General features: G+C 58.4%; 2 protein-coding genes across 9 annotated transcripts; both read left to right on the forward strand.

Annotated features, from left to right (window-relative positions):
• The first annotated feature begins 637 nt into the window (after positions 1 to 637).
• On the forward strand, positions 638 to 27,968 carry LOC129465759 (DAZ-associated protein 1). Of its 7 annotated transcripts, none has more exons than XM_063620604.1 (13): positions 638 to 873; positions 10,747 to 10,787; positions 11,439 to 11,605; positions 11,905 to 11,970; positions 13,940 to 14,047; positions 15,116 to 15,164; positions 18,612 to 18,694; positions 21,586 to 21,739; positions 22,733 to 22,762; positions 22,963 to 23,103; positions 24,810 to 24,986; positions 26,032 to 26,120; positions 27,028 to 27,051. In XM_063620604.1, the coding sequence occupies exons 1-12, from the start codon at positions 845 to 847 to the stop codon at positions 26,118 to 26,120; spliced, it is 1,134 nt and encodes a 377-aa protein (XP_063476674.1). In that variant the 5' UTR covers positions 638 to 844; the 3' UTR covers positions 27,028 to 27,051. The 7 variants fall into 7 exon arrangements, with proteins under 7 accessions (XP_063476674.1, XP_063476673.1, XP_055104262.1 ...); XM_055248287.2 differs by having other exon boundaries at positions 639 to 873; positions 13,937 to 14,047; positions 27,028 to 27,174; XM_063620603.1 differs by lacking the exon at positions 26,032 to 26,120 and having other exon boundaries at positions 27,028 to 27,968.
• LOC134733004 (uncharacterized) lies at positions 892 to 10,740 on the forward strand. 2 transcript variants are annotated; one of them, XM_063620608.1, is made up of 4 exons: positions 892 to 2,806; positions 2,932 to 3,128; positions 9,735 to 9,833; positions 10,368 to 10,740. In XM_063620608.1, the coding sequence occupies exons 1-3, from the start codon at positions 2,474 to 2,476 to the stop codon at positions 9,817 to 9,819; spliced, it is 615 nt and encodes a 204-aa protein (XP_063476678.1). In that variant the 5' UTR covers positions 892 to 2,473; the 3' UTR covers positions 9,820 to 9,833; positions 10,368 to 10,740. The 2 variants fall into 2 exon arrangements, with proteins under 2 accessions (XP_063476678.1, XP_063476677.1); XM_063620607.1 differs by having other exon boundaries at positions 892 to 3,128.

Raw genomic sequence — 27,968 nt, forward strand, 5'->3', positions numbered from 1 at the left:
TAAAACAGTATTTGGCTATTAATAGTAATAGCACTGGGGGGGTCAATAATATCTTTTCATAGTCATTGAATTTAGTTAATTGTTTTGATTTGATTCCAGTTCAGCCCCGAACTGGGTGACCTTGGCCAAGTGACTCAGCCTCTCGGACCCTCGGGATCCTCTTCTGTGAAACGCGGACAGGGGAAGGAGCCTCGCGCGGGACGCTCACGTGCCGTTCCCGCTCCGTCCGCCCGCCTGGGGTGCGGGCGGGGACACTCCCACTCCCCCCAGCACCCCACGCGGCTCCACCGCTTCCGAGTGGAGACTTAAAGAGGAAGCGGCAGCCGCGCCTGCGCCCGCCGTGCCTAGCCCGGTGCGCCGGACGCGCACGCGCGCACACGCACGCAAGCCCGCGCGCGCGCACGCACGCACGTGGCTCGGCCCGCGCGCATCCTCCCCTCGCAGGGGCGGGGCCAGCGCAGGGACTCCATTTCCCAGCGTGCCCCGCGGCAACGCCGGGAGCCTCCGAGGAGGAAGGAAAACGCGCGATGGCCCCGACTGCGGCGGCGCAAAATCCGCCGCAGGGACGCACGCACAGACGGAGTACCCCTGGCCCCGCCCCCGGAGGCCCCGTGCGGGAGCGCGCCCGGGCGTGCGCAGGGGCGGCGGCGCGGCGGCGCGGGGACGCGCGGTGACCGTTGGCGCCGAGGGGAGGAGGCAGCCGCCGCTGCCGCCGCCGCCGCCGCCGCCGCCGTTGCGCAGATCCGGGCCGCGGCTGTGGGGAGGGCGACGGAGCGGGTGACCTTCCGGAGGCGGGAGCGAGCGAGGAGGCCCGGGAGCGCCGAGCGTCGCCGCCGCCGCCGCCATGAACAACTCGGGCGCTGACGAGATCGGGTGAGGACGAGCGGCGCGGGCCTGCGTCTCCGCCCCGAGCCCGGCCCGCCGCTCCCCGCCGCCCGGCCTCAGACGCCGCCCCCCGGGGCCGCCCCGTCAAGGTCACGCCGGCCGGGGGCGGACTCGGGACCCGGACTCGCCGCGGCTTCGCGCCGGGGGCCCTGGACGGGTGCCCGGGGTCTGGGGGGTCCTTGCGCCCCCGCCGCCGCCTCCCGGCTTCCCGTCCTGGGGGACCCTGAAGGAGAGCCTGAGGGGTCCGGGGGGCCCCTCCGCCGCCTCCAGACTTCCTGGTCGGGGGAACCCCGAACGACAACCTCGGGGAGGTGTCCTGGGGCGCTCCTGCCGCCGCTTTCCGATTGCGCGTCCTGAGGGACCCCGAATGGGAGCCAGAGGGGTTCGGGGGCCCCCGCCGCCGCTTCCCGGCCGTGGCGGCCCCGAACGGGAACTTGGGGGGGCCTGGGGCGCCCTCGTTGCCGCCTGTAGGCTTCCTGGCCTGGGGGACCCCGAATGAGAACCTGAGGGAGTCTGCGGGGAGTCCGGGGCGCCCTGGCCGCCGCATCCCGGCTTCCTGGCCGGGGGACCCCGAACTGTGGCCTGGGGGGTGGTCCGGGGCGCCCCCAGCGCGCGCCCAAACTTGGCGGGCGGCGCACGTGGCGAGCCGAGCCGAGGGTTCCGGTTCTGCCACCGCCCAACTTATCCCACTCGGGGCTCCCGGCTCCCCGCTCCCATCCCACCCCCCCAGAGTGGTAAGGTTGGGAGGAGTTCGCAAACCCAGGGCCCGGGGGGCTCGGGTCAGCCGGGGCCTGCTATGTTTACGTTGCCTCGGCGCCTCCCCGCCGGGGGTGGGCTTGAGCTGCGGAAGGAAGAGTCAGCGCTTCCGAGGCGGCGATGGGCCGGCGGATCTTTGCTGAGCCGAGGCGTCCCCTCCCGTAGGAGCCTGACCTGCTCCGGACCCCGCCGGGCCGGGAAACCTCATTTCGCTGTGCCCAGGGGCTCGGCTCCATTCTTTGGTAGGAGCGGCTCCTGCAGCAGCGACGTTGTTTTAGAGTTGCATTCTTCGGCAAAACAGTCTGGGTTGGGTTTCCTAGTGGTCTGGTGTAAATGTCTCGGTGCCCTTAGCTTTGAGCAGCGCCCTGTGTTCTCAGCGCTGGGCTTGGCTAGTGCAAGACCGGTTGCTGCTAGAGGGTTGCCTTGGCAGGCCCCTCTCCCACCAGCTACAGGTCACACTTGTGGATGGGAAATGCGTTTTGTGGGTTCTCCCCCTCCCCAGACAAAACAAAAGAGCACCTTCCGTTGGAGAACCGTGATGAAAGCACTTAGCCCCTGCCTTGCCCGTGCTGTGAGTTCTCTCCAGGCACTTTGACTTGGCAGGGTCCGTGTGCCTGTGTGGGAGACATTGCAGGGATGGGCCTGAGCAGGGAGTCCACCGGCCACGGGGGATGGAGCCATCGACTTTGGGGTGAGGCAGGGAAAGGGCTCCCAGATCGGGTACCTGGGTTAGGTCCATTCAAGCCGCGGGTGAACGTGGGCCTGTTCCACCCAAGCCGTGGCTGTGAGGAGGCTGGAGAGAGGTGAGGGCTCCTGCCCCTTCCCTCCCTGCATGGACACCCTTGGGAAGTGGGGCAGCTGGGGCTGGAGGGGTCCCACCCACAGCACAGATAGGCTTGCAGGCCACCCGGACGCCACGGGCTGCGTGGAGGAGGACTGGAGTGCATGGACCCTGCTCTCCTCCTCGGCTACCGGGAGTGTCCACTGCTTTCTAAGTCAGACTCCGTGGGCAAGAAGTGTTGCCACAGCTGCACCTCGCATGGGAGACCAGCTTCTGTTCTATGTGGAGTCCAGGGTCTACTCTGACTTCCTTGCTGTGTGGAGTTGTTATGTGGGTGAAGTGCTTGTGACCCTGCGAAGCGCCCTCCTGGCAGGTCCCCTGCAGGTGCGGTGGGTGCCACGCGGGAGGGTGCTGAGCTTGGATGGAAGCAGGCCTTCTCTGCAGCAGATGGCGGCTCTCAGGACGCCATGGGTCTGTGGTGTCCCTTATCCACTGGGGGGGCTCGGCAGCCTGAGGAGCTGCCTCTTCCTGATGCAGAGCCCTCACTGCTCACTGCCATGGAGGAGGCAGGAGATCCCGCCGGACCCCGCTTGGAGGGCTGGGCCTGGCGCGCGCGTGGGTGCGGGGTCAACGCCTCAGGAGACTTGGAGCTCGGCAGCCCCCTGTTCTGGGACACTTGTGGCCGTGCAGCTGCTGCCCTGGGAAGGTGGGCTAGGGAGCCATCCTTGGGGGAAGCTCTGCTTTTGAGTCTGAGAAGTTGTCCCAAGTTTCGAGGGTACCTGTGCTGGCTTAGAAGTCCATGTAAAGCCTGATAGGGGATGAGAGTCAGCTGAGGCCTGCCGCTGATAACGGATGCCTTACGCACACAGACTTCAGTCAGCTTGAGGAGGGGGACTGCATGCGGGAGGAAGCGCATAGGAGTGGTGGGGTGTGGGGAGTCCCTGTCCGGACCATGGTGGGTTTGGCACATGGACCCCACGTGGTGGATATGATGGACAGTGTCCTCATTTGGGAGCGGGGCCTGTCCCGGTCCTCTTGTGAAGGGTGGGGGACAGGCACTGACCTGTTGGGAGGGTTAGAGGGTTGGCACCAGCTGGTGGCCTGGAGCGCTCAGGGCACAGGTGATCAGGAAGGCCTGAGTCTCCAGTGTGCCCTCCCTGGCCTTGTGAAGTCATCTTAAAGTCTGGGTTGAGCGCATTTGACTTGGATTCTGGGAAGCTGACACAGTGCAGCCGGGGTCGCCGCATCCTGTCGAGTAGCTGCTGGATGCTGGGCGCCTGGGTGGTGGGCCAGGTGTCAGGGATAGGGCCCGTGCCCGGCTTCCTGGGGAGAGGACAGAGGCTCAGAGGGGTCACCTCCAGCGCCCAGGCCGTTGTGTTCTGCTGGCCTCCAAGGCAGCACGCGGTCATGGAACTGGAGAGAGGTTTATGGAAGATTTTATCTGGTACACTGGGGAATGGTAAGACGGGGACACCTGGAAATACTGTAGGGAAGTCACAGAGGGAGGAAGGACACAGCGGAGAGAGGAGAAAGCCGCCTCTGGGCAGCTTTGAGGGTGCCCATGGGACTGTGGCCGGGGCCGTGCAGCTCAGAGCAGGCCCATGGCAGGTCTCTGGGTTTATTGGGTGGCTGTGGAAGGAGACATCCTGAGTGGGGCTCCTGGCTGGGCCCCTAGAGGCCGTGACCACTTGTACCTGTGCAGAGTGAGCACGAAGCACCTGGCAGGGATTGTTGGTCAGGCCAGAGAGGGCCGTGATCTGGGGGAGGCTGTTGCAGTGTGGGGAGTGATGGGGAACCTCATAGGGCTGTGCCGGCCTTTCTGGGGCTCTCTTGGTGCATTTGAGGTTACTCTGAGGCAGGTCTCCTGGGCTCTGCCAGCACTCTGGCCTGGATCACTCTGGGGCACTGTGGGCACTACAGGGTGCTGGGCAGCATCTTTGGCCTCCAGTCACTCCGGGTCAGGAGTACCCCCAGTCGTGACAACCACAAATGTCCCCGGACATCACCCAGTGTCCTGCTGGGGGGGAGCCACCGTCTGGGAGCATCTGTGCTTTTGGCCTGGTTCCCCCTGCGCTGGGGGCAGCTGCTCCTTGTGGTTTACGGCTTGTCCTGTGTCGGCTCCTTTGATTCCTGTGAATGGGCCGTGAGGTTGGATGAGCTCCTGACTGGCTCGCCTTGGCTCCGATGGTCTGGAGCAGGCCGGCGTCTAGAAAGGCAGCAGCATGGCCCCTGGCCCTTGCCCTTCACACAGCAGCAGCTCCCCAGTGGCCCAGAGCTAGCAGCAGCGCACAGCGTGCGCAGCTGTGCTTGTAGCCTTGGCTCTAACTCTTGGCTTTGCCAGAGAGACTGAGGCACAGAGGAGTTGAGGGATGTGCCCGGGGTCACCCTAGGGAGTGGAAGAGCCGGAGCTGGGAGTCCACACTCCTCCACTGCCCGCCCCGCACGGAGGGCGCTCCTGGTCGGGCGGCTGTGCGCATGGTGCGACCCGTCAATCTGAGGTTGTGCTGTCTTCTGTGGACTGAGGCCTTTTCCCATCCAGGCCTGGTCCCCGTGACACCATGTCATGATGTCAGAATCCCTGAGAGCTGTGACAGGGCTTTTGGCAGAGGCCACTCATTCGACAGATGCTTATGGGCTGAGCTTCCAGCTTGTCTCCAGGCGTTGCCAAGGAGGACACTGGTCCGCCTGGGAGGGTGAGGCTGGCAGGGAGAGGATGAGGGTGACCAGTTAGCACCCAGGATGTAGGCATTCATGGGCTCCTTCAGCACAGCAGCGCGTTCCTGTTCACGGACTGCTCCTGTGTTCTGTGGACCCCACACCCTGCAGGCGTTGGCTGGGGGAGGGCATCTTACCCTGCTGGTGAGAGGGAGGCCAGGCTATGGAGGGTGGGGCTGGGCTCACTGGCCTGAGGCAGTGGGTGAAGTGGTCCCGGTTCCCACCTGGTCTTAGGGGCAGGAAAGTCCCTAAAGGTTCTTCCTCATGCTCTGGAAGAAGAGCAGGGCTCCCCATGCATCAGCCGCCACTGGGCCTGGGCTTCTGCCTCTTGAGATTGTGCACTGAGCTGAGTGTGACTGGCGGAGCCCAGAGCCAGGTGGGGTCTGTGGGGAGGCAGGCTCCTCCTGGCTTGGTCCCCCGGCCCAGCAGGAAGGGAAGGGTCGCCTGCCAACTGCCCCCGTTGAGGCTGCTGGCCCCGAAGGGCTGGGCTGGCCGCCGCTTTTTGAAGCCCGCTCTGGTGCTGCCAGGAGGTCAGGGCTCTTTGTGGTCAGCCTGGGCCAGAGGAAGCCTCTGCAGATGGACTTCACGCATAAATACCGCACAGCCACCCCGCCCCGATGGCACGCAGCAAGCGAGGTTGCCATCCAAAACGGCTTTTGCTTTAACAGGCAGAAGAGGGTGGCTGCGCCGGCCACCGTGGATTGAGCACCTGCCAGGTGTCGAGCTGCAGGTCCAGGGTGCCAGGCTTGCAGATCCTGGGAGATGTTCATCATGACCTTCGGTGGGCAGACTGCACACCGGACTCCAGGTTGCAAGGGAAGAAGTGGAGCTCGCCCCACGCCTCCCCCACTGATGAGAACACCCCTTTTGGGTTTGTGGGGTGTGAGGTCTGTAGGAGCCGCGACTTCCAGTGTCAGAGATGCCATCAGCTGGGTGATGACTCTCCCACCCAGCGGGCCCCTCAGAGGCAGGGCCTCCTCAGAGGCAGAGTGCAGGAGCCACATTGCTCGCTGACCCCTTCATCTGCATAGGCCAGTGTTGCATTGCCCCGTTAACGTCCTCGGTCCACACGCTTCCAGCCCAGGTGCAGGCTGAGCAAGCCTGGAGCTGAGGACAAGCGGACTGCCAGCCCCGTAGCAAGCCCACGAGAGCCAGCAGCTCCTCCTGTTGGCCTCTGCCCGTGCCCGGCTCCCTGGACTCCGACGTTTACTTGTGTGAGAGTTGGTTTTGCTGCCTGGGCAGTTGATGGACAGTGTCTGGGAGGTGCTTGCCCAGGGCCCCACATGTTTCTGGGGTGCCGGCTTCTCACTCACGACCTGGTGAGGTTGGGAGCCAGGAGCTTTCATATTTTATTGATTAAAACATCCTGAGACTCAGAAGTAGGGACTTTGTGCCAGGGCCCTGGAGGCAGTCCCTGCCACTGAGGAGATGACCCTGCCTTCCGGGACTTCCTGGAGGCTTCTGTCTGTAGACCAGGGAGAAGGTGTTAGCCGGTGGCTCCTGAGCAGTAGTAAAAGAAACATGGACACAGGAAGCTTTAGCGTTGGAAGCTGCTCTCAGATATTTCAATAGTAACACAGTGTGGTTGGGCGCGGTGGCTACGCCTGTAATCCCAGCACTTGGGGAGGCCGAGGCGGGCGGCTCACCTAAGGTCAGGAGTTCGAGACACAGCTATGTGAAACGAAAGCTATGTGTTGCTGTCTCAGATTTCATAAGTAATGAGACTTATTTCAAAAGAAACTTAAATTCTGTCTTGTTCTCAGTAATGGAAGTCTTTTATGCCATAATTGTGTATATAACTTCTTTTTTTTTTTTTTTTTTTTTGAGACGGAGTTTTGCTCTTGTTGCCCAGGCTGGAGTGCAATGGCACGATCTTGGCTCACCACAACCTCCGCCTCCCGGGTTCAAGTGATTCTCCTGCCTCAGCCTCCCGAGAAGCTGGGATTACAGGCACGCACCACCACGCCCGGCTAATTTTGTATTTTTAGTAGAGATGAGGTTTCTCCATGTTAGTCAGGCTGGTCTCGAACTCCCAACCTCAGGTGATCCGCCCACCTCGGCCTCCCAAAGTGCTGGGATTACAGGCGTGAGCCACTGCGCCTGGCCTTATAACTTCTAACTTACAGGAAAATTACAAAAATTCCCATATCCTCTGGCCCTGCCAGACTCGCCATTGGCTGACATTTTACCCTTTGGCACATGGTGCCTCTTGCCCCACCCCCAGTGAAGTGTGTGTATGTGTGTGTGTGTGTTTAGATGGACCCTCACTCTGTAGCCCAGGCTGGAGTGCAGTGGCGCGATCTTGGCTCAATGCAACCTCCGCCTCCTAGGTTCAAGCAGTACCCCTCCCTCAGCCTCCTGAGTGGCTGGGATTGATTATAGGTGCGTGCCACTGAGCCCAGCTAATTTTTGTATTTTTAGTAGAGATGGGGTTTCACCATGTTGGCCGAGCTGGTCTCGAACTCCTGACCTCAGGTGATCCGCCCACCTCAGCCTTGCAGAGTGCTGGGATTACAGGCCTGAGCCACTGCACCCGTCCCCACTGTGTGTGTTTCTACTGAAATATTTGAGAGTAGCTGGAGACCGATACAGTCCCCTTTATGTGGACACTGAGATATCTGTTGTTTCCCAAGAACAATGACATTCTCTCACATGAACACAGCACAGTGGTCAAAATTGAGAAAGTGGCTGGGCGCAGCAGCTCACGCACTTTGAGAGGCTGAGGCGGGGACGGATCATGAGGTCAAGAGATCGAGACCATCCTGGCCAATATGGTGAAACCCCATCTCTACTAAAAATACAAAAATTAGCTGGCCGGGCGCCTGTAGTCCCAGCTGCTCGGGAGGCTGAGGCAGGAGAATCGCTTGAACCTGGGAGGCGGAGGTTGCGGTGAGCCGAGATCGTGCCACTGCACTCCATCCTGGGCAACACAGCGAGACAGCGTCTCAAAAAAAAAAATTGAGGAAGTTTTTTTTTTTTTAAGTTTTATTTGAATATTTTTTATTTTTTTAAATTTTATTTAAGAGATGAGATCTCTTGTCACCCCGGCTGGAGTGCAGTGACACAATCACGGCTCACTGCAGCCTTGACCTCGACTCAAAACGATCGTCCTGCCTCAGCCTCCCAAGTAGCTGGGACTACAGGTGCCCGCCACTACCTGGCGTCTCGTTTTGTTGCTCAGGCTGGTTTTGAACTCCTGGCCTCCCGTAATGCTGTGATTACAGGCGTGATCTGCACCCAGCTGAGAAAGACAGTATTGATACCAGGTTATCTAACCCCCTGGCCCTGTTTCAGGTTTCTCAGCTGTGCGTTTCTAACCCTTCCCCCTTAATACACAATTTTTGAAATTTAAATGAGGACCGAAACTGGACTGGTCTGACGAGTTCCTTCTGCCAGCGAGGTGGGGGTGGAGGGGGACTGGACTGCTTGGAGGACACCTGCCTGTTACCTGGCTGTTTGGTGGGTGCAGTGCCAACTAGAGGCTATTTCAAGTGACTTGGGTTTGGTTTGGTTTTCAGGGTTTTTTGTGTGTGTGTGTTTTGTTTGTTTGTTTGCTTTTTGAGAATGCTTGAACTTTAATTCCAAAGGATTGTGTAAATGAGCATTTTTCCAGTCAGTTCCAGCCAGCCTTGAGGGCCCTTCCTTCATGGGGTGGGGGCTGCTGCTAACTCCTGCTGGGTGCCGGGCCCTGCTGGCATGGATGTGGGCGGGGCTGGCCCTGACTCAGCGCGGGCACAGCCTATGGGGAGTGAGGCACGCGGAGGCCTCGCTCCTCCCACGGTCTCTAGGCCTGACCTCAACGCTCCCTGGCCTGATTGCGAAGAGTGTGTGGGAGACGCAGGATTTTAAGTTAATGAGGCCTAAACCTAAGCCTGTTGCTGTTGCGTGATCAGCATGGTTTTCCCTGAAATTTGCCTTTTCAGATCTTGTCTCTAAGGGTCAGGAAGCACAGGGCGGCTGGCACACCCGGCCTCTAATTCTTCCCGCCTCAGCCCTCCCCGCCGAAGAATGGGGCTGGGGGGTTGCTTGTTGACATTTTGAAGACGGCAGTGGGTGCCTTTCCTGTGGTGGGAACATGCTTTGTTTTTCACACACTAAATTTAAATTAGCGTTTCTTAGGGAAAAAGAAGGAACAGAGACAAGCTCCTGGCGGTTGGCCGTGGCAGACACTTCGCCAGGGGCTGACTCGTGGGGGCTGAGTGCGCAGGTCCCAGGTGATGGTTGATGAGAGGTGATGAATGTGCCAGCCGCCTTGCAGGGGTCTTTCCTGGCGAGCTGGCAGGAGCGGGGAGGAGCACGTTGCTCCTGAGTGCTGGTGGGGCAGTAACGTGTTTTTGCTGAAGGCCGAAGCCAAAGGTGGTGTGTTGGCCGTCAGGGACACGGGCCCCGCGTGGGAACCAAGGGTGGTGTGTTGGCCGTCAGGGACACGGGCCCCGCGTGGGAATGGTGCTTTCAGGATTCTTGCGGCTCGGGTGGGAGCTGTGGCCTGCATGGTGTTTTGCTCTCTGGAGACCAAGGGTGATGATGGGCTGGCACTGAGTCACCGCTGAGATTCAGCTCAGGGACTTCATTTCTGAATACGTGTCCTCTTTCCCAGGGAAAGCAGGCAGGATGGGAGAGTCGCCAATAGAACCACCTCTTCCCTGCCTCCTGGGTTTGGGGGAAGCTTGAATGACATCTAAGGCCCCGTGCCTGGGTAAGCCTTGTGGCCCATGTGTCTCAGACATGCCCAGTGGGTGCCATGGCGGACGCAAGGTGGCACAGTCCCCACTGGGAGTTGGAACAGCCAAGGGCCCTGGGGCCACCTGGAGCGGCAGTGAGGTGGAAAGGTGGGTGGGCCCTCGGGCGTCGCTTCAGGGTCGATGGCAGACGCCTTGGGAGAGCTCCAGCTCATCTGCCCGGAAGAGACAGCCCCAGGATGGGGGTGGCGCGGGTCTTTGGTGGGAGGCAGGCAGGAAGTGCCAGTGCTGAGACTGAATTTCAGGCCCTTCTCATCTGCCAATAAGAGACAGCCCCAGAATGGGGGTGGCGCGGGTTTGTCGGGGATAAGTAAGTGGGGCCAGTGCTGAGACTGGTGCTTCAGGGTCTTCACCTTCGTCTGTGGGCCCCTCGTTCATTCGTGAGTGCAGGCTCATTGGGAGGCTTCTGTCTGTGTCCCCCCAGCCCCGCCCCAGGTTGTAATTCAGAGGCCATGTGGCATAGGCGTCTAGTTTACTGTGCATCATTTCAGATCTAGACTTCTACATTCTTTTTCCTGGTTATAAAATACTTGCAAAAGCTGTAGGAAAGTGAGCCTGTGTCCCACTCGGCAGCAGCGCAGGTGAGCGTGGCCTGTCGCAGGAACTCGTCACTTGCTGCGCTTGAGGTCGGCGTGCGGCTCTGTGGCACAGTCCTCTCCCCATGGCAAGGCTTGGGATCATCTTTCATGTCTGCAGACAGCATGGGCGAGGCTGACTCGCCATTGCTGTGAGCTTTGTGTGCTGTCACGTGCACAAGCACGTTCGCGTAAACTGCTTCTGTGGCTTGAATTAAGACCAGCTTGGCTCGGATGGGAGCGTTTCTAAGGTGAGCACTGTCTTGATCCTGAATGTTTTCTCATTGAATTGCAGGAAGCTCTTCGTGGGCGGTCTTGACTGGAGCACGACCCAAGGTAGGTGGGGAAGGGCTGTCAGGTGGGTACTGCAGACAGGGCTCTAGGACCTTGGCCTTCAAGCTCTGTCTGCCCGCCTCTTGCTACTGTCTTGGATGTTTTAAAGCCCTTTTGACATTGTTCTGATTTCTGGGCAGGGGACATTGGAGTTGGCTGGGGCAGAGCAAGTGTATTTGCTCTGAGACTGTTAATTTGGTACTTCCGTCCCAAGTTACAGAGAAGACTTCAAGCTGCAGGTTCCTAGCTCCGGGCTGAGGTGGCTTGTGGAGGCAGACAGCTGTTGTCTGGAAGTGCAGGGGGCTGGGGGCTGGCCAGGCTGTTACTGAGTTCAGAACAGGAGGAAAGAGTGTGTAGCAAAGTCGGCGCTCCTTGGCCACTGCCAGCATTCAGAGTTGTTGTGTTTGCCTTGCCTTAAACGTTGCCTTCCTGGACGCCCACAAAGTCAGGTTGTAACCGCTGGCCACTGCTGTGCTCACTGGCAGCCCCTGATTTACGTGAGGACCTCAAGTGTGTGTGGAGCAGAATCCCCCAGTGCCGCGTCGCTCAGTGTGTGGCTGGTGGACTAGAGGAGGGTGCATGCCGGCAGCACCACCAGGCACGTGCCTAATGCTCTGGCCCTGTGTGTTTGTTTTCTTCCTGATTTCTGAGCAGAGACTCTGCGCAGCTACTTTTCCCAATATGGAGAAGTCGTAGATTGTGTTATCATGAAAGATAAAACCACCAACCAGTCTCGAGGCTTTGGGTTTGTCAAATTTAAAGACCCAAACTGTGTGGGGACGGTGCTGGCCAGCAGACCGCACACGCTAGACGGCCGAAACGTAAGTGCCCTTCGGGAGCTCACACCCGCTCTGTGTCTCGCCTGTCCTTCCTCTGCTTCATTTTTTCCTGGACTCCGACCGATGTTTGCGTTAGAGCATGTTTGAACGTGGGGTTCATTGGGAAGGATTAAGCCTTGGTGCTGAGGCTGGATATTGCAGGAGGATACAGGGTGAATGGAGCCGGCGGGGCAGGGTAGGGCGGGCCGGGCTGCTGTGCTGTGGCTGCTGTTGTGCTGACACCTTCTTTCCTAGAGAAACAGCCTCTTATTCACAACCAGCTGATTTGAAATTTCCTACAGATCGACCCCAAGCCATGCACACCCCGGGGGATGCAGCCAGAGAGAACACGGCCGAAGGAAGGATGGGTAAGGGGCTGGGCTGGGCGGCCTCCTTGTGTGTTCTCCACTCCACATGGAAAGGAAATGTGTGCCTTCAATCTGCTGTTGTCGCTCATTAAGATTGAGAGCGACACAGGTCTTCTAGGTTGGCACTCGAGCAGCTGAGGATCACCCAGATTTATCAGTGCCGTGAGTGTTACAGCCAAGAAAATTCCTACTTACCTATCTTAAGGGAAAAAAAAGATAGCTCATGCCATTGATTATCAGGAGCCAGTCATCTTCCCTCTGTGCCCTGTGTGCCCTCTGTGCCGGGCCTGCCCCTCCCACTGCCTGGCCCTCCTCAGAGGTGGGCCATCCTTCCACTGCCGGGGCTGGGCCGGGCCGTGTCAGCTCGTGCTGGCCACTTTACTGCTCCACTTGAGATCCCCTGATGCGGCAACTTGGATTCTCTGACCTGCGGCCCTGGTGCTTGCCTGGCCGACAGGGCACCGTCCTGGCATGGGGTCTCCTTGGCATTTGGATCGCACCACCACTCACACCTCACCTTCCTCCAGCCCTGCAGTTCTCACACCGGCACCTGGAGCCTGGTGGGACGGTGCAGATGGAAGAGATCTTAGCCCAACAGAACGTGCTGGACAGTGCAGACCTGGAGGCCTGCTGAGGCACCGGGTGCCAGCCTCTCCACAGTGTGGGCAGCAGGGCGGGGCCCAAGAATCTGCATTTCTAGCAGAATCCCGTCTACTGCAGGCTTCAGAACACTTGGAACAGTTCTTTTTTTTTTTTTAACTTTTTATTGGGAAACTTTTTAACTACAGAAAAATTAGAAGAATGACACAAAGAATATCTAAATATACCATCTAGATTTATCCATTATTAATATTTTGCCAAATGTATCTATATGTATTGACATCCATCTCTGTCCACATACACCATTCCTAAGGACCGGAGGGTGCGTCTCCTAAAATGACGGCCACCCCCGCATGCACCCACCGTCAGCACGCTGGAAAGCGGCTGCAGGGAATCCCGTGTCATCTGTGTCCAGGCCATGTTCCCAGCTCCAGAACTGTTTCACAAGTGTCTCACATAGCTGGTTTTTTCAGACTGGAATCCAAGGTTCATATTCCGTCTGGTTATTAATTAATGTCTCTCTAGCTTTTATTAAGATATAATGGGCATGTAGTAAACTGCGCCACTTGATGGATTCTGACCCATGCACACACTCATGAAACCATCCCTACAGTCACGGCAGCGAGCACTCACCCCCAAATATTTATAGTCTCTTAATTCAAAGCAGTTGGGACAACTTAAAATATGATATAGCCTTGGATAGGAAAGAAAAAAAAAGGATGGTTGGTGGGTGGGGGCAGGAGGAGAGCACCCCATCCCCAAGGGCAGCCCAGGAGCTGGACCCGAGACTCCTGGCTCTGGCCACCCAGTGAGTGCCGAGGCCCCGGGAAGTGGTGTCCAGGAGCAGGCGCCCTTGCCAGTGGGAGGCCAGCAGAAGGGGCTGTGTGGTTTGGGCCAGTGTTTCACGCAGCTCTGGAGCTGCTGGAGGTTTCCGCAGTCATCACTGTCACCTGCTGGAGAACTACAGCCTGAAATCCAGCTTCATCTCTGCTCATTTCATAGTTGCTGCTGCCTTTCCCCTGCCATCCTGAAGTCCCTGCCTTCACACGGAAGCACTTTTCCACTTTGTAGTGGTTGCGATTCAGAATAACTGAAGGCAAGGCACACACCGTGCTGTGTGTCAGTTTAGCTGAAATTCAGCCCTGCAAAAATGCTAAATCCCTGTCTCCTTGGGTCTCTCTTGAAAAATGAGAAAGCGTCTCAGCAGAGCCCAGTGTCTTTGGACTTAGCAGGCTTGTGGAGTGTTCTGCTCTGGCTTTCATCTGACTCTTAAAACCAGCGCAGATTGGCCTTTATGTCCTACGCAACTCGCGGGAGGGTTTGGAGGGTTCCTGCGTGAACTAACTGTCCTTCCCTTCTTCAACAGCAGAAAGGACCCAGGAGCGATAACAGTAAATCAAATAAGATATTTGTCGGCGGAATTCCTCACAATTGTGGTGAGACAGAGCTCAGGGAATACTTCAAGAAGTTCGGAGTGGTGAGTTTCTCCCCACCCCAGCAGCACTGTTGGGACACAGCCGCTTCTGCTCAGTCCTCGGCCTTCTTGGGGCTGAAGTGGCGGAGCCACGGTGCACAGGCCTTTCAGGCTGGGAGCTCGCGCTCTCGTGTTTCCCCAATGCCTGCGCCCTCCGAAAAGACGGAAAGCCCAGGCTTTGCCTTCATGGCCATTTCATGTCCCAGTAGGGTAGTTGGGCAGTGAACCAGCCTGACAGCCTTCAGGGCGGCCGCCCGATTCCATTGTGAACACCGTGGGGTCAAGTGTCAGAGAGGGGCAGTTACACGGAAACGGGGTTCAGTGTGGCCTGGGCGAGCCAGCCCCACACAGCTGACTTTCCAGTGGGCAGGTGGGAAAATGCCCGAGCTCAGTTGAGCCTGGTGCCAGAGGGAGCTGGGACAGCCGGAGGGGGCCGGTGGGGAGCCCTCCCAGTCACCTGAGGCAGGGGCGTGTGGTCACCCCAAGGTCCTGTTGGGACTCGTGCCGTGCCCCGCCAGCAGGACAGCCCTGCATGTCTGAGTACTGCGCACGTTCATCAGGTGGTACCTGATGGTGCCACGGGCCTGGGCCAGGAATGAGAGGCCCTGAGCGGGGCCTGGAAGACCAGGGTCTGCAGAGGAGCTGTGTGTGGCTGCCCCGCCACTTCGAGTGCGGGCCGAGTGTGCCCTTTGCTTCCCGTGTTTGGTGGGAAGGGCTTCTGTGGGGTCTCCTGGCTCTCACGTCGCCTGCTAGGATGCGTGGTCGGCATCGTTGGCCCTTCACGTCCCTCAGCACACACGTGAGCGGGGTCATGGGCAGCCCGGGGGCGGGTATCCAGACGCCTGCCCTGGAGCTGCTTCTCCCTGCCTGCATCTGGCCCTGGGAGTGTTGGGGCTCCCGCCTTTCTCAGACAGCAGCCCCATGGAGCAGCCATGGCCCGTGCACCTCCCCCGCTCAAGGAGGGCGCGCCCTATGCTGAGAGTTTGTGTTCATGGGAACAGGCTGTGCCCTCGGAAGAGCACCCGCAGCGCTGGCCCTGGTGCCCGGGCTGACGCCACTCTCTCCTTCCAGGTCACGGAGGTAGTCATGATCTATGATGCCGAGAAGCAGAGGCCCCGAGGTAAGGGCAGATCTAGTTTGTCCTCGGCCTTCTCCCTGCTCCTCCCTCAGATGGCAAACTATCTCACCCGCCAGGCACACACAGGTGGCGGCTGTAGCAAACAGCCTCAGGAAAGGACGATTTGGAGACAAATGACTAAAACGTGGGCTCCTCATGTGCACCCCATTCAGCCTGTCTGTGCTTCCCGAGGTCAGACGTCACACATTGTTTTTTGGCTTGTTCTTTTGAAGTTTTTATGACTTGTCATGAGTCTCGGCCTGGGTTCTGTTTTTCACTGTCCGGAAGAGTGTGGTCCTTCTGCATTTGACCTTCCTTCACCCTCGTCCAGTCCTCCCAGTGTGGCCGGTCTCATTTCGTGTCGTCAGCTGGGTCAGCTGGCTCCGTGTGGAGCTTGGACTTCCCGTGATCCATCCCATGCTTTTTTTTTTTTTTTTTTTTTTTCGTTTCTTTTCTTGTCTTTTTTTTTTTTTTTTTTTTTTTCGGTTTTCTCCCCTCTCTGAAGTCAGCAGGGCAGGTGGGAGGAGGGGTGAGGAGTCACCTCAGGGCCTCCCCTCAGCTTCCTGCACGCCCATCCATGCTGGTTTGTGGAGCTGGGACGATGGGCGCCCAGTTTCTGTGCCCCTTTTCCGTGGCTGCTGCTGTCTGTCCCGCCTGCCCGCATGGTTTTGGTTCATCAGCTGCTTTTGGCCGGCCACGTGAGCAGATCTGCAGCCTGGGTCTGCCCGCCGCGTCCGTGCCGCCCCCGCACCACCGGCCCAGGTCAGTCGGGGCAGCCCCGAGCGCCAGGTGGCGCCGCAGCATGCCCGCCATGCTGGAGCATAGTTTGCCATTTGAACCTCCCTCCCCACGGTTAGGAGCGCTCCTCCTCCATGTCGGTTACGCTGTTAAGTCTTAGTCGTAACTTAATTTAGACATACATGCTTAGTGACGTACTTAAGTGTTTCATAGTAAAGTACAGTGATGTTAAGTAAGCTGTTTTTCCTTTTCTCTCTGTGAATTGTGTGTGATTAACGATATCTCTTTAGATTTCTCTTCTCCAGGTGCTAAATTATATCACACAGGTACAGGCCAGTCCCGCAGTCAGAGGAGGGAGCGGCTTTGCTCCAGTGGGGTGTAAACGAAGTTTCAGGTGTTTCTGTCCCGCTTCCTCAGTGGTGATGTCGCCTCTTGACAGCCGCATTCCTAGACAGCGCTCAGGGCGCCTTCCCCAGGACCCAGCGCCTCTTGCACTGTGCCCGGACCAGGCGAGCCCTGTGGTTTCAGACACTCCTGCAGTTTGCGAAAATGTCTACTTCTAAATACGTTGTTTCATCACCGATGCTGTGTTCCAATACTGCCTCTGATCTTGGGAGACTTGAGTGCGCGGGAATCTGAGGGTTGCTTCTAGATCCTCCCGGTCCCCCTCCGGCTGCCCAGAGCTGGCGCCCCTTCTCCTCGCGTCCTGTCCTGTCCCGTGTGGACGGGACATGGCGAGTGTTGCTGAGTCCACACTGGTGTACAGAGCACTTCGGGGCCAGCACGTGGCCACATGTCCTTAGCTGTTGGGCTTTGAAAGTGTCCCTTGGGTGTCAGGCAAGTGGAGGGCTGGAGAGACGCCGCGGCGCTGCTTAGCGGGTCCTCCCAGAGAGCGTGTCCCCTTCCCTTGGCCTTTCTGCATCTTTTGAGACGGGTCTATGTCCCCCTCCCCGCCAGCTCCTCCCTATTCCTCTCCACTGACTGAAGGTCATGACCATGTCCCTGTCGGGGACCCCGCCTGTGTCTCGGGCACACAGTGTCTGTGCGGGTCCCTGCTTGGCCCTCCCATGTCTGCCCTCGGCCCTCCCGCTCCAGCCACTGCCTCGTTCGCCTCTCACTCCCCTCAGGTCTTCTCCATCCCGCGCTCCTCTCGCTGTGTGCCTTGCCCTCCTGGTTCCTCCTCCTCCTCCTCCTCCTCCTCCTCCTCCTCCTGTCTGGTTGCAGACACTGCGTGCACAGTCACGCTCAGGTGCACACGTGTGCTCAGGACAGTGGGAGGCTCCTGAACCACAGTGACCTTTGTCCCCTCAGTCTGAGCTGCCCTTTCTGCCCCGTTTCCATCTTTCCCCACCCCCAGTTTTGCTTGACCTGTTTCTGCCTGGTCCCAGCTACAGCAGCCCTGGCCCCTGTCTCTTCAGCTTGAGAGGCCCCATGGTGGGCTGCTCCTTCCGGGGACCCTTGCCTGTTCCCACCCCCACGGCCCTTCTCTGCCGCGCTCATTCACGCCTCACGCCCGTGTTGCGCTGTCCCCTGCTGTGTGGTGCTTTGTCACGCACCCTGTGCCTCTGGCGCGGGCGGCCCATCTTCAGCCCGGTCTCAGCTCTTCCCGCGTCCGTCTTTGTTCTGTGAGGTCTTGGGCAGCTGTCTGCCGCGCACTTCCATCTGGGGAGGGGCTAGTGCCGCCTGGGCCCCGCCTCGGGAGGACAGTGTGCTTTGCGGTGTCGCGCTCCACCTAGCCCGGGAGGCCTGGAGAGCCCAGCGCACTCCTGCGCCTAGAGGAGGAGACCCGCCCCGTTAGCCGGGGGGCCGCGCCCACCCCAGACCCACTAAACTTCGTTTATACTGCCACTCTCGTGTTTGGGAAATGCTAAATTTTTTTTGCCTTTAAAATTTTCTGTTTTGATCCCATGGTGCATCTCGCTCTTGCTGCTGACAGCAGAGTCTGACCTGCTGGAACCCGTTGTGGCCTGTATCTTTGTGCATTGTTTATCTACCTGTATAGAATATGCATATATGCCTACGATATGACCTCTCCTAGGACTCCTTGGGCTTACCCAACGGTGTTGCGTAAGCCTAGCGAGGCACCAGCTATGATAGATACTGTAACTGTTAACGCTTTAGAACGATATATGGCTGCTGTCAGCACTAGCTGCAAAGCAAATTGCAAGCCAAGGGGGAGAATCCTGGGTTTCAGAGAAGCAGACACACATCCACGGTGCACACCCGACTGAGGTGGCGCATTCCACGCGGACCCCTGGCCTGCAGGGTTCACTGGCAATGTCTCCACAGGCGAGAGCCAGAATATTCCAGCACGGGCCTCTGACCCTCCCCTGGGGGGTGCTTTGTCTGCCAGTAGCAATGGAGGCCCTCACTGTTCCACTGTCTCCGCTGCTGCTTTTTAAGATGTGCTCCTTGTTCCAAATCTGTCCATGACACGGAGCCCCAGCCCCAGGTGACTGGGGCGGAGGCTTGACTCAGGCCTCAGTTAGCAGAGCTGTCACCGGGAGTGCAGACGTCACTGTCTGTCCACTCCGTGTCCAGTGAGTGGCGGCTCCTGGGGAGGGAGGCAGCTGCCCCAGGGGCCCGCAGCGCCCCACACACAGCTTAGCTGAAACCCAAGGTCGATCCCTTGGCCCGTCCCTAATACTGTTCATCATCCTGTTTTGTGTCACAACACCCTGCTACCTTGATTCACTCTTCGTCGTTGGCTAGGTTTTGGATTTATTACTTTCGAGGACGAACAATCAGTGGACCAGGCTGTCAACATGCATTTTCACGACATCATGGGCAAAAAAGTGTGTAGTTGTAGTTTTATTTTACCTTAAGACCAAACCAAGTCTTAGGCAACTTAGGGGTTTCACTGGAAAGGAACATTCCTTCACAGAAAGGGTCGGGCGAGTTCATCCTGTGAACCTTCGCTGCGTGAGGTGGGCCTGGGTCTGTAGACGTGAGGAGGGTCTCATCCTTCCCGAGCACCCTTCCTGCGGGGTGGGCGTCTCCCAGCTTTGTTCCTGGAGCCCCTCCCTCTGGGTGACCTGGGACTGGGCAGGTAGGGGGCTGAGGCTGGGAGGCTGTGGCGGTGGGTGTTGGGGCTGGCTCCAGTGAAACCGCAGCGTTGCCTCAGGCTTGGTTTCCACGACCACTCCTTCAGATGTCTGCAAATCCCCATTGTCTGACACTGACCTGTAATGTGATCAGCAAGGGACCTTTGAGAGCCGAGGTTCCGCTTAAAATCGAAAGCACAGTGGAAACATCATGAAGGACTGGTTGTTTGAATTGGGTCACTTACTGTGGAACTCCGGCACCAGCCACATGCTCTCGGTAGTACTCAGCCACCATGCAGTCAAGTGACCTCTGGTTGTGTCATCTTCATACTGTGTTACCCCCGGAGGTGAGAGGGACAGGAGGCCACCCCCCAACCCCCAGGCCAGCCCTTGGAAAGTGTGTGTCAGAAAGAGGTCCCTAAATCCTTGTTTTACCTGGACCCTTGGAGGTTCTTGAGAAGTGGACTCTGAAATAAATAACTGGTAGAAATTCTACAGTGTGGAATTTCTTGCAGTTAGCAAAAGCTTAGGGGTCCAGGTTTTTGCAGGATTCCTGTCTTGATCCTTTCAAACCAGGGAGCTCTGCTGGCTCTGCCAGGCCGCCTCACACAGCCAGTGGGATTCTGACCCGGCCTCCCTGGTGCGGCAGCGGCTCCTGTTAACAGAAGGCGCTTAGCCCCTCTGACAAGGCCATGGTTGTTTTTTCAATTAAAATGTCCTGGAGGGAGCATCACGCTCTTTATCTCCTGCCCCCGCCCTCTACCCCAGCCAGAGGTCTCGATAGCAGAACCTTTTTAAAAACAGTAGCATGTGTAGTTATTTTTGTATACACGTGGCTTAGATTTGGTTGCAGACTTCATTAATTCCATTTGAACCCAACTAAAACAGGAGACACAATCCTTGTTCTGACATTCAGTGCAGCTTGTAGTTTAAAATTAGCATGCAGGCTGCATGGGTGCGCGACAGTACAAGCAGGGGTTCGAGAAGTCTGTGCTGAGTGTTTTAAGGGACTACGACACTGATAATTTGGGGAAAGCATGGTCTTGATATATGGGGCAGAAAGAGCTCTGTACAGTGCACACACCTGCTGCCGTCCCTGGGCAGCCCCTGGGTCGCCCCAGCCATGACTGTGGTCTGCGCGAGCTCCTGAGCTGGGCAACCTCAGCGTGGGTCTTGCCTTCCAAGCCAGACAGTCGCTGGAGTCCAGCTTGCCCGGCGCCGGCCTTCACCGGTTGGCTGGACCAGCACTTGGCGTCGCCGCCAGCCCCTTATGGGGGTTTTCCATTTGTAGAGTGTTTGGTCCCGGGCGGTAGTTAACCCTCCATGCCAGGCGACTGCATTGCTGCATTCAGGTAGGAAAGGGTGAAAGAATTTTTTTTTTTTTTTTTTTTTTTTTTTTTTTTTTAAGTACAAGGACCGCTCTGCTTTGTAAGCAGGAACTGCAGTCCCCTGAGGAGGGTGTGTGAAGACTCGCTTATTCAAGTTCTTTGAAACGGGTCCCTTGGTCCTGCTGTCGCACTGCCTTGAGCTAACGGATCCTGTTCCCATCATAGGCCGGTCCTTGGGGCATTGGGCAGGTGGGGGCTTCGTGCCTCTGCGGCTGCTGCTGTCTGTTCTCTAACGGGCAGAACTGAGGGATTCTGAACTCAGGATGTGCAGCTCTCCAGACTGAGACCCCAAGGCTGACGCCAGGTGGATCCATTGTCTCTTTATTCTCATTACAGTTTATCAGAAAAATAAGACAAATTCAGGATTCTCAAATGCTGAGGCAGCCCCGGAATTGGGGGATCTTTCTGTTGTCAGTCCGCCCATATTTTCAAGCAGGCATTAAAGGAAGGTCAGCCACTGCGCCTAGAATAAGTAGGTCAGGCCTGCTCCATCCATTGTCCCCGGCCCCGCACCCTCCTGAGAAGGCTGTGGCTCCTGACACATCTAGAGAGGAAGGGCCCCGGGCTGCTGAGCGAACACAGTATGAAGATTGCTTACTGATCCAAATGTCCATTTTATTGCATGTTTGTTACTTTTTTTTTGTTAGATGTAATGTAAGATTCTCTTATCACATCCATTCCCTCTGACATTATTTTTGAGTTAATTGAGATTCTTTAAGCGTTAGCCTGGGGAAGGTAAGTCTTTATCTTCCATTAGACATTTTAAATTTAAAAATCTAAGTAAAACACCAACCGTGTTTCTCAGGTATGAGTTAAAAGCACAGGTGGGCGGGCTCCGAGCGGTCCAGAGGGCGATGAGGATGCCGATTGCTGGGAAGATCCTGGTCCCTTTTTGTCCCCATGTTTTCAAGAGGAAGGAGGACGCTGCCATTTTACTTGAGTGAAAGACCCTTCATCACGCACGAAACCCCCGAGGGCTCTGGGCTCGGTCCTGCTGCCCCGCAGCGGGCAGGCTCTGTGTGTCTTACAGTTGCATCTGTTGTACCTGAGAAACATTTTTTAAACAAAAAAATTCAACACAAAAGAATTTTTTAAGAAAAAAATGCTACTGGCCTAAATAAGGTTTATAGTTAAGTATTTAGTCTTAAGTTGTAAGATGCTAAGTGTAGTTGTAAGTTACCCGAGGGTGTGTCTAAAGGGAAGGGGGTGCTGGGACCCGCGGCCTCACCCTAAACCAGAGCTCGGTTTGTTTAGGTGGAAGTTAAACGAGCTGAGCCTCGGGACAGCAAGAGCCAAGCGCCGGGACAGCCAGGTGCCAGCCAGTGGGGGAGCCGGGTTGTGCCCAACGCTGCCAATGGCTGGGCAGGCCAGCCCCCGCCCACATGGCAGCAAGGATATGGCCCGCAAGGTAAGGCCGACGCAGAGGTGCCGACGGGCGTGTCCCCCTTCTCAGACTCGACCCGGGCATCCTGGGCTCTGCTGTCGCTGCGGCCTCTCCACCTCTGCTGTGCATGCTCAGAGCCGTGGTTCACAGAACTGGCGCGGCACAGTGTCCTTGAGTCCCTGTGAGGTGCCCGCTGAGAGCCAGCTCCCGGGCAGCACCCGCAGCCTCCTCAGTAGTGGGGTGGCCACAGCTTAAGTGCCCGTCCGGGGCCTGGGACTCACTGTCACCGGGAAGAGCTGCAGTGAGCGTCTGTGCCTCGCGACCGTGTGCCACGGTGGGTCTGAGCACAAAACCCTGAGAGGGCTGGCATTGCCAAGCTGAGCTCAGAATCGGGGTGCTGCCCCCGGGAGCCGTGAGGACCCGGCAGGCTTTGGATCCTTGCCACCTGCCGTTCCCTCTGCAGTGCCGTGGGCTCTCTGTGGTTAGGCCCATGTGTGGTCAGCCTGCCCTCCTCGGAGCTTCCAGCAGCCACGGAACCCCTGGGCTTGGCCGCAGCCCGACCGAGTTGTGGGTCAGGGTTCCAGATGTGCCTCGTCCAGGTCCCAAGACTGTGGCTTCCCTGCACCTCGTCTAAAACGTTTTTCTCTGGAGCCTCCCTTGTTGGAAACTCGGAGGTGCTGTGGGGACTGTCCCTGCCCTCTCGAGGCTTAGAAGTCTCAGGTTTCTCTGGGGTCCTCAGGTGGAGCCAGGAGGTTGCCCGTGCCCCAGTCAGTAGACACAGTGCCCGCCACCTGGCAGGGCACAGAGGAGAGTGGCTTTAAGGCCTGTTCTACAAGGGGTGGGGAGTGCCTCTCTGCTCAGGGTTCAGGGGGTGCTGCCCTCAGGATGAACAGGCTCTAAGCACAGGAGGCTCTGGGGTCGGTCCCAGCCCTTGACATCCATGCTCTGCGGCTCCTTCTCTGCGTCGGACAGCTGGGTGGACACGCCGCCAACCTCCTCTTCTGTTTTCTTATCTAGGAATGTGGGTGCCAGCAGGACAGGCAATTGGTAAGTCCTTGTTTATAGAGCAAAGGCGGGGACAGAAGCCACATGGCAGGCTGACTCGCCAGGCGTTCTGGGGCAGCCGGCAAAGCCTGGTTCCTGTGTCCTGAGTGCTGGAGAGGAAGAGGGTGAGGGGCCTGGGTCTAACTGGCCAGGCTGTGTCGTCCAGCGCTCTCTGTCCATCACCCCTGTACTGTGTGTTTCAGGTGGCTACGGACCGCCCCCTGCAGGAAGAGGAGCCCCCCCGCCACCCCCACCGTTCACCTCCTACATCGTGTCCACCCCTCCTGGAGGCTTTCCCCCTCCCCAGGGCTTCCCTCAGGGCTATGGTGCCCCGCCACAGTTCAGTAAGTCTAGGGGCCTTGTGAGAGGGCCTCCCACCTGCTCCGGAGACGCCAGGCGGTGGGCGGGGGCGATGAGGAGTCTTGTGTTACAGGGAGAGCCACAGGTGGGGTGCCGGCTGGTCAGCAGGTCACCTGCCACCAGGCCCTTCACCTGCAGATGGGCTCCGTCGCCTGTGGCCTCGCTGGTTAGGCTGAAGGGCGGCCCGGGCTCCTGTGGGTTGGAGAGCTCACGGCAGGAATGTCTGCGCCTGACCAGTTCTCACAGGCTCCTCAGGAGACAGAGCCTGGACTTCGTCTCTCAGCCTCGTACTTCAGGATTAGGGGGCATTTGTTTGAGGGTGCACAAGCTCTAATTCTTTTTTTTTTTTTTTTTGAGACGGAGTCTCCCTCTGTCGCTCAGGCTGGAGTGCAGTGGCACAATTGTGGCTCACAGCAAGCTCTGCCTCCTGGGTTCACGCCATTCTCCTGCCTCAGTCTCCCGAGTAGCTGGGACTACAGGCGCTGCCACCATGCCTGGCTAATTTTTTTGTATTTTTAGTAGAGACGGGGTTTCACCGTGTTAGCCAGGATGATCTCGATCTCCTGACCTTGTGATCCGCCTGCCTCCCAAAATGCTGGGATTAGAGGCGTAAGCCACTGCGCCCGGCCTTATTTTTTTGAGATGGAGTTTCACTTTTGTTGCCCAGGGTTGAGTGCAGTGGCCCGATCTTGGCTCACTACAACTTCTGCCTCCCAGGTTCAAGCGGTTCTCCTGCCTGAGCGTCCTGAGTAGCTGGGATTACAGGTGTCCACCACCATGCCTGGCTAATTTTGTATTTTTAGTACAGAACAGGTTTCACTATGTTGGTCGGGCTGGTCTCGAACTCCTGACCTCAGTGCATCCAGAATTTTAGACGGGGCCCCCAGGGTGAGGTCTTGGCACTCTCCAGTAGAGAAGAAGGGACATGGGCCATACGTGGGGTGTCCTTTCTAGGAGCCTTGCGTCCCTTACCTGCCTAGCCAGGGATTGCACCTCACAGCACGCAACCAGCAGGAACGGTATCATGATCTGATGTCACCTGCGGTCCCTGGGCCCTGGGGGTGTTTTACAGTTGGGGCATATCACAGTGTGAGCTAGTCCCGTCTCGGGGGTTTGGAGGCTCCACGTGGCCGTGGCACAGGAGCAGGCAGTTCCATCCTCTGGCCTGGATCAGGCTCTGCACACGGAGGCCTGTAGGCCAGATGACTGACAGGAGGGGAGCTGGGTGGAACCTCGGCCCGCCTGATATCCAGCAACAGGGCAAGGGTGGCAGCACCTCCAGCATGGCAGTCCCTTCCAAGCACGTCAGGATGGGCCCTTGCCTGTGTGGCAGCTTCCTAAACATGGGGACCAGGCACGGTGGCAGGTTTTTGTCCCTCTGAAAGAGCAATTTTGCTGCGGGGTTACTTGCTCCTTGAGTTCCTGTCTGAGGCCCACCTGGCGGCTGCTCCGCGAGGAACGGGGCGGCCCTGCTGCAGCTCACCATCCCGCCACGCTCCCAGGAGCATGTGTTTCCTGGGGTGGGGCGGCCCGGGACTGTGGCTCTGTGGTTCCACAAGGCCTGGGCGTTCTGTGGGTTTGGGTGGCAGTCCCGTCTGGGCAGCTCCTGCTGGGCTGGGCGTGGGTCTCCTGCTGGTCTGCCCCCAGCTGCACAACGTGTCTTGTGCCTTGCCCTCTTGTGGCTCTGCAGGTTTTGGCTACGGGCCTCCACCTCCACCGCCAGATCAGTTTGCCCCTCCCGGGGTTCCTCCTCCACCGGCCACTCCCGGGGCAGCACCTCTGGCTTTCCCACCGCCTCCGTCTCAGGCTGCCCCGGACATGAGCAAGCCCCCGACAGCTCAGCCAGACTTTCCCTATGGTCAGTATGGTAAGTGGTCTCCTGCCATGCCGTGTCCCCGCTGGCCCCAGGACCCTGGGCACGGCCTGCCTTCTTCTGCTTCCTCCCCTGCTGGACGCCCCCCAGCCTTTACCTGGTGGGAAAGGGGAGAGGGGGGAGGGGGGTGCAGGGGTTGTTGGAGAGACCTCGTGGCAACTCGGGCCCGGCAGAAGGGAGCGTGGGAGTCTTGTCGCAGCAGAGCATTCGTCGCACAGCAGGTGTTGCAGGGCGTGCATGTGTGGGAACCTGAGTGGCGACTGGGTCGAGGGAAGTGAGTCCCAGGAGGCTGTGATCACTGTCTCGAGGTCGAGGCCCTCGGTGTGGGTCCCGGGTGCACTGGCCCCTTGGTGGGTTCCAGTTTCTGGCGTCATCAGCCTCCCGCTGGGTCCAGACCCTGCTTGGGACAGAAGCTGGGCCTGTAGCAGGCGTGACCTGGACGTGGGCTTCGCGCTGGACTGGATGGCTGTCGTGGCTTGGGTCTGCCTGGACGTGATCTGCAGGCAGCGCATGTGCTTCCGGGGCAGGAGCTTGTGGGGGGCGGGGTCAGCATGGGTCAAGGTCTGCATGTCTGTAGTTCTCGCCCTGCACCGAGCCAGGAGTCACAGCAGCCTTGCTCAGGACCAGTGCGGTGGCCTCAGTGGGCAGGGCTTCAACCATGGTCAGCTCCTCCAGCACCAGGGGTCATTCACAAGCAGGGTTTGAGAACATGGGGCACCTGTCTCCAGGTGGCCACGGGCTTCTGGGGTGCCTGTGAACACGCTTCCTTTAGGCCTGGTGGAGGCCGGGGTGTGGGAGCTGTGTTTGGCCGAGGTGCCCGCCTACCCACCTTGCATGGCTCTGGTTCCCCTGCCCCCACGCCCAGGCCTTGGGCCGAGGTTGCCGCATGTGTGGGTTCTTGACCCACTCACCACCAAATCCTGGCGTGTCTGAGACTGGCAGGGGGGCGTGAGGCGCCCGGTTGGGGCGTGGCGTGTGTCAGCCGCTGCTCTTGGTGGCGGCTGCTTGGGTTGGTCACCCCGGTCTCGTCTCTTGCCAGGCCTGGGTTCCTATTCTCCAGCCCCGCCGGGCTGCGGCCCACACTTTGTTTACAGTCTTATGGTCAGGCTGAGCAGTGATGTGGCCTAGGTAGGTGCCGCCTCCTTCTCCAGGGTCCTCCCACCCGCCTGCACCGGGAGGTGGACGTGGCTTCCTCTGCCGTCCCGGGCGGGGGTGGACGCTGGCGGTGCCCTCTGGGAAGGGGTCCTTGCCGGTGCCAAGACATTGGCCACGAGCCTTCAGTGGGCCCAGGATCCCCCAGAGAGAGCCCACGCCCACCTGTGCCCGCGTGCACCCGACTGGGAACCCAGAGGGCACGGGAGGGGCTTCCTGCAGGGCGTGCAGCGGGTGGGGAGCAGTCCGAGCGGCTCTGTCCTTGTGAAGACGCCGCTGTCCACACTCCTGAGGTCAGCTGTGTGGGCCGGACAGGCTGCAGGGTGTGCTGGCCCCTCAGCCAGTGGTGTCACTGGAGCAGTCAGGTTGGGCCCAGAAACCCTTCCCTGACACGTGCCACCAATGGACGTGCCCTGACGGGAAGGACAACGTGGGGTCTGGTCTGCGATGGAGGGGCAGGCCTGGTATTGCTGCAAGGGCCTGTCGGGTTTTCTGAAACTCCGAGAGCCAGCTTTCTAGAAGCCCGGTCCGCCGTGCCTTGGCCATGTGTGTCTCCAAGCCCCGAGGCTTCTCCACCTCCCCTCACCCCCCAGCCACGTCTTCGGGATTGAACAGGGAAGCGGTGAGGTTATGTGGGCCATGAAGGGCTCCGGAAGCCGCTTTTCTCTGTGTGTGCGCCTGCTCACATGTTTTTGAGGGAGAGAACATGCCTGGGGTCCTCTCCCTGGCCCAGGTGCTGGCCTCAGAAGGGCCCCACCCCCACCCTGTGGGGCCTGTGGATTCAAGGCAGGCTCGGCAGAACTGCGTCCAGGTGGCCTCGCTTGATGGCAGTGCCAACCGCCCGGGGACTGCCCCGAGCTCACAGGACTCTCTCCCCCAGCAGGTTACGGGCAGGACTTGAGTGGCTTTGGACAGGGCTTCTCGGACCCCAGCCAGCAGCCTCCTTCCTACGGGGGTCCCTCCGTGCCAGGGTCGGGGGGCCCCCCCGCCGGCGGCAGCGGCTTTGGACGAGGGCAGAACCACAACGTGCAAGGGTTCCACCCCTACCGACGCTAGCCCGCGGCGCCGCGATGTCTGCACGGCCCAGACCCAGGATTCCAAACTTGTGAACTCGTGACAATCACAAACGTGGTGGCAAAGTAGCGACTCAACCTTGGGGGGGGCGGGGGGAGGGCGCGAGGCTTTTGGAGCGGCTGTGGGTGTCGTCTGGACTGAGGTTTTTAAATATTTCTTTCTCTAACCCATCAGCACAATAAAAAAAAGTCACTGGTTCAACAACAGGGTTTAAAAAAATGTCTTCAGCTTTAATTCAGAACTTCAGGTTTCTTTTTCTTCCTTTTTTTTGGAAATTATTTCCCTGAGCCTTTTGTTTTACAGTGTATTGTAAACTTTTATGTTAAAGAAAAAATATACATTTACAAATTGTGAGATTTTTAAGAGAAATTTTCTACGATGTATACTGGCTTATTTTTTAATTTAAAACAGGGTTTCCGTCGGCACTGGTGGAGGGGGTGCGCTGTTAGTCCCCTCGCTCCTGGCTTTGGGGGTTGGGACTTGGTGGTCCGGAAACTCTGGGAGCTTCAAGAAGAAATCTACTGAGTGTGTTTCTGTTTTTTGTTTAATTCCTTGCTTTTGTCGACTGACCTGCTTGGTAGTGTCTGAGGTGAACTGTGGGGGTTGCGCACAGCCAGCCGCGTGGATCCCACGCAGCGCTGAACCGAACCTAGTAGGAAGCCTTTCTCCCCAGGCACGTGGCTTCAGGGCGTTTCCCATTGACCGGTTTGACCCTGGTTTGAATAAAGAGAAGTGCGTTTGGATTAGAAA

This window comes from Symphalangus syndactylus, chromosome 17 (genome assembly GCF_028878055.3).
Source record: "Symphalangus syndactylus isolate Jambi chromosome 17, NHGRI_mSymSyn1-v2.1_pri, whole genome shotgun sequence".
Classification (NCBI taxonomy): domain Eukaryota; kingdom Metazoa; phylum Chordata; class Mammalia; order Primates; family Hylobatidae; genus Symphalangus; species Symphalangus syndactylus.

Coding starts and splice junctions, on each gene's coding strand:
- LOC134733004 (XM_063620607.1), top strand. CDS start 2,474: ATGGACACCCTTGGGAAGTGGGGCAGCTGGGGCTGGAGGGGTCCCACC. Junction 3,129..9,734: donor GCAGCTGCTGCCCTGGGAAG/GTGGGCTAGGGA, acceptor CCTCTTTCCCAG/GGAAAGCAGGCAGGATGGGA.
- LOC129465759 (XM_055248284.2), top strand. CDS start 845: ATGAACAACTCGGGCGCTGACGAGATCGG. Junction 14,048..15,115: donor ACTTCAAGAAGTTCGGAGTG/GTGAGTTTCTCC, acceptor CTCTCCTTCCAG/GTCACGGAGGTAGTCATGAT. Junction 15,165..18,611: donor CGAGAAGCAGAGGCCCCGAG/GTAAGGGCAGAT, acceptor GTCGTTGGCTAG/GTTTTGGATTTATTACTTTC.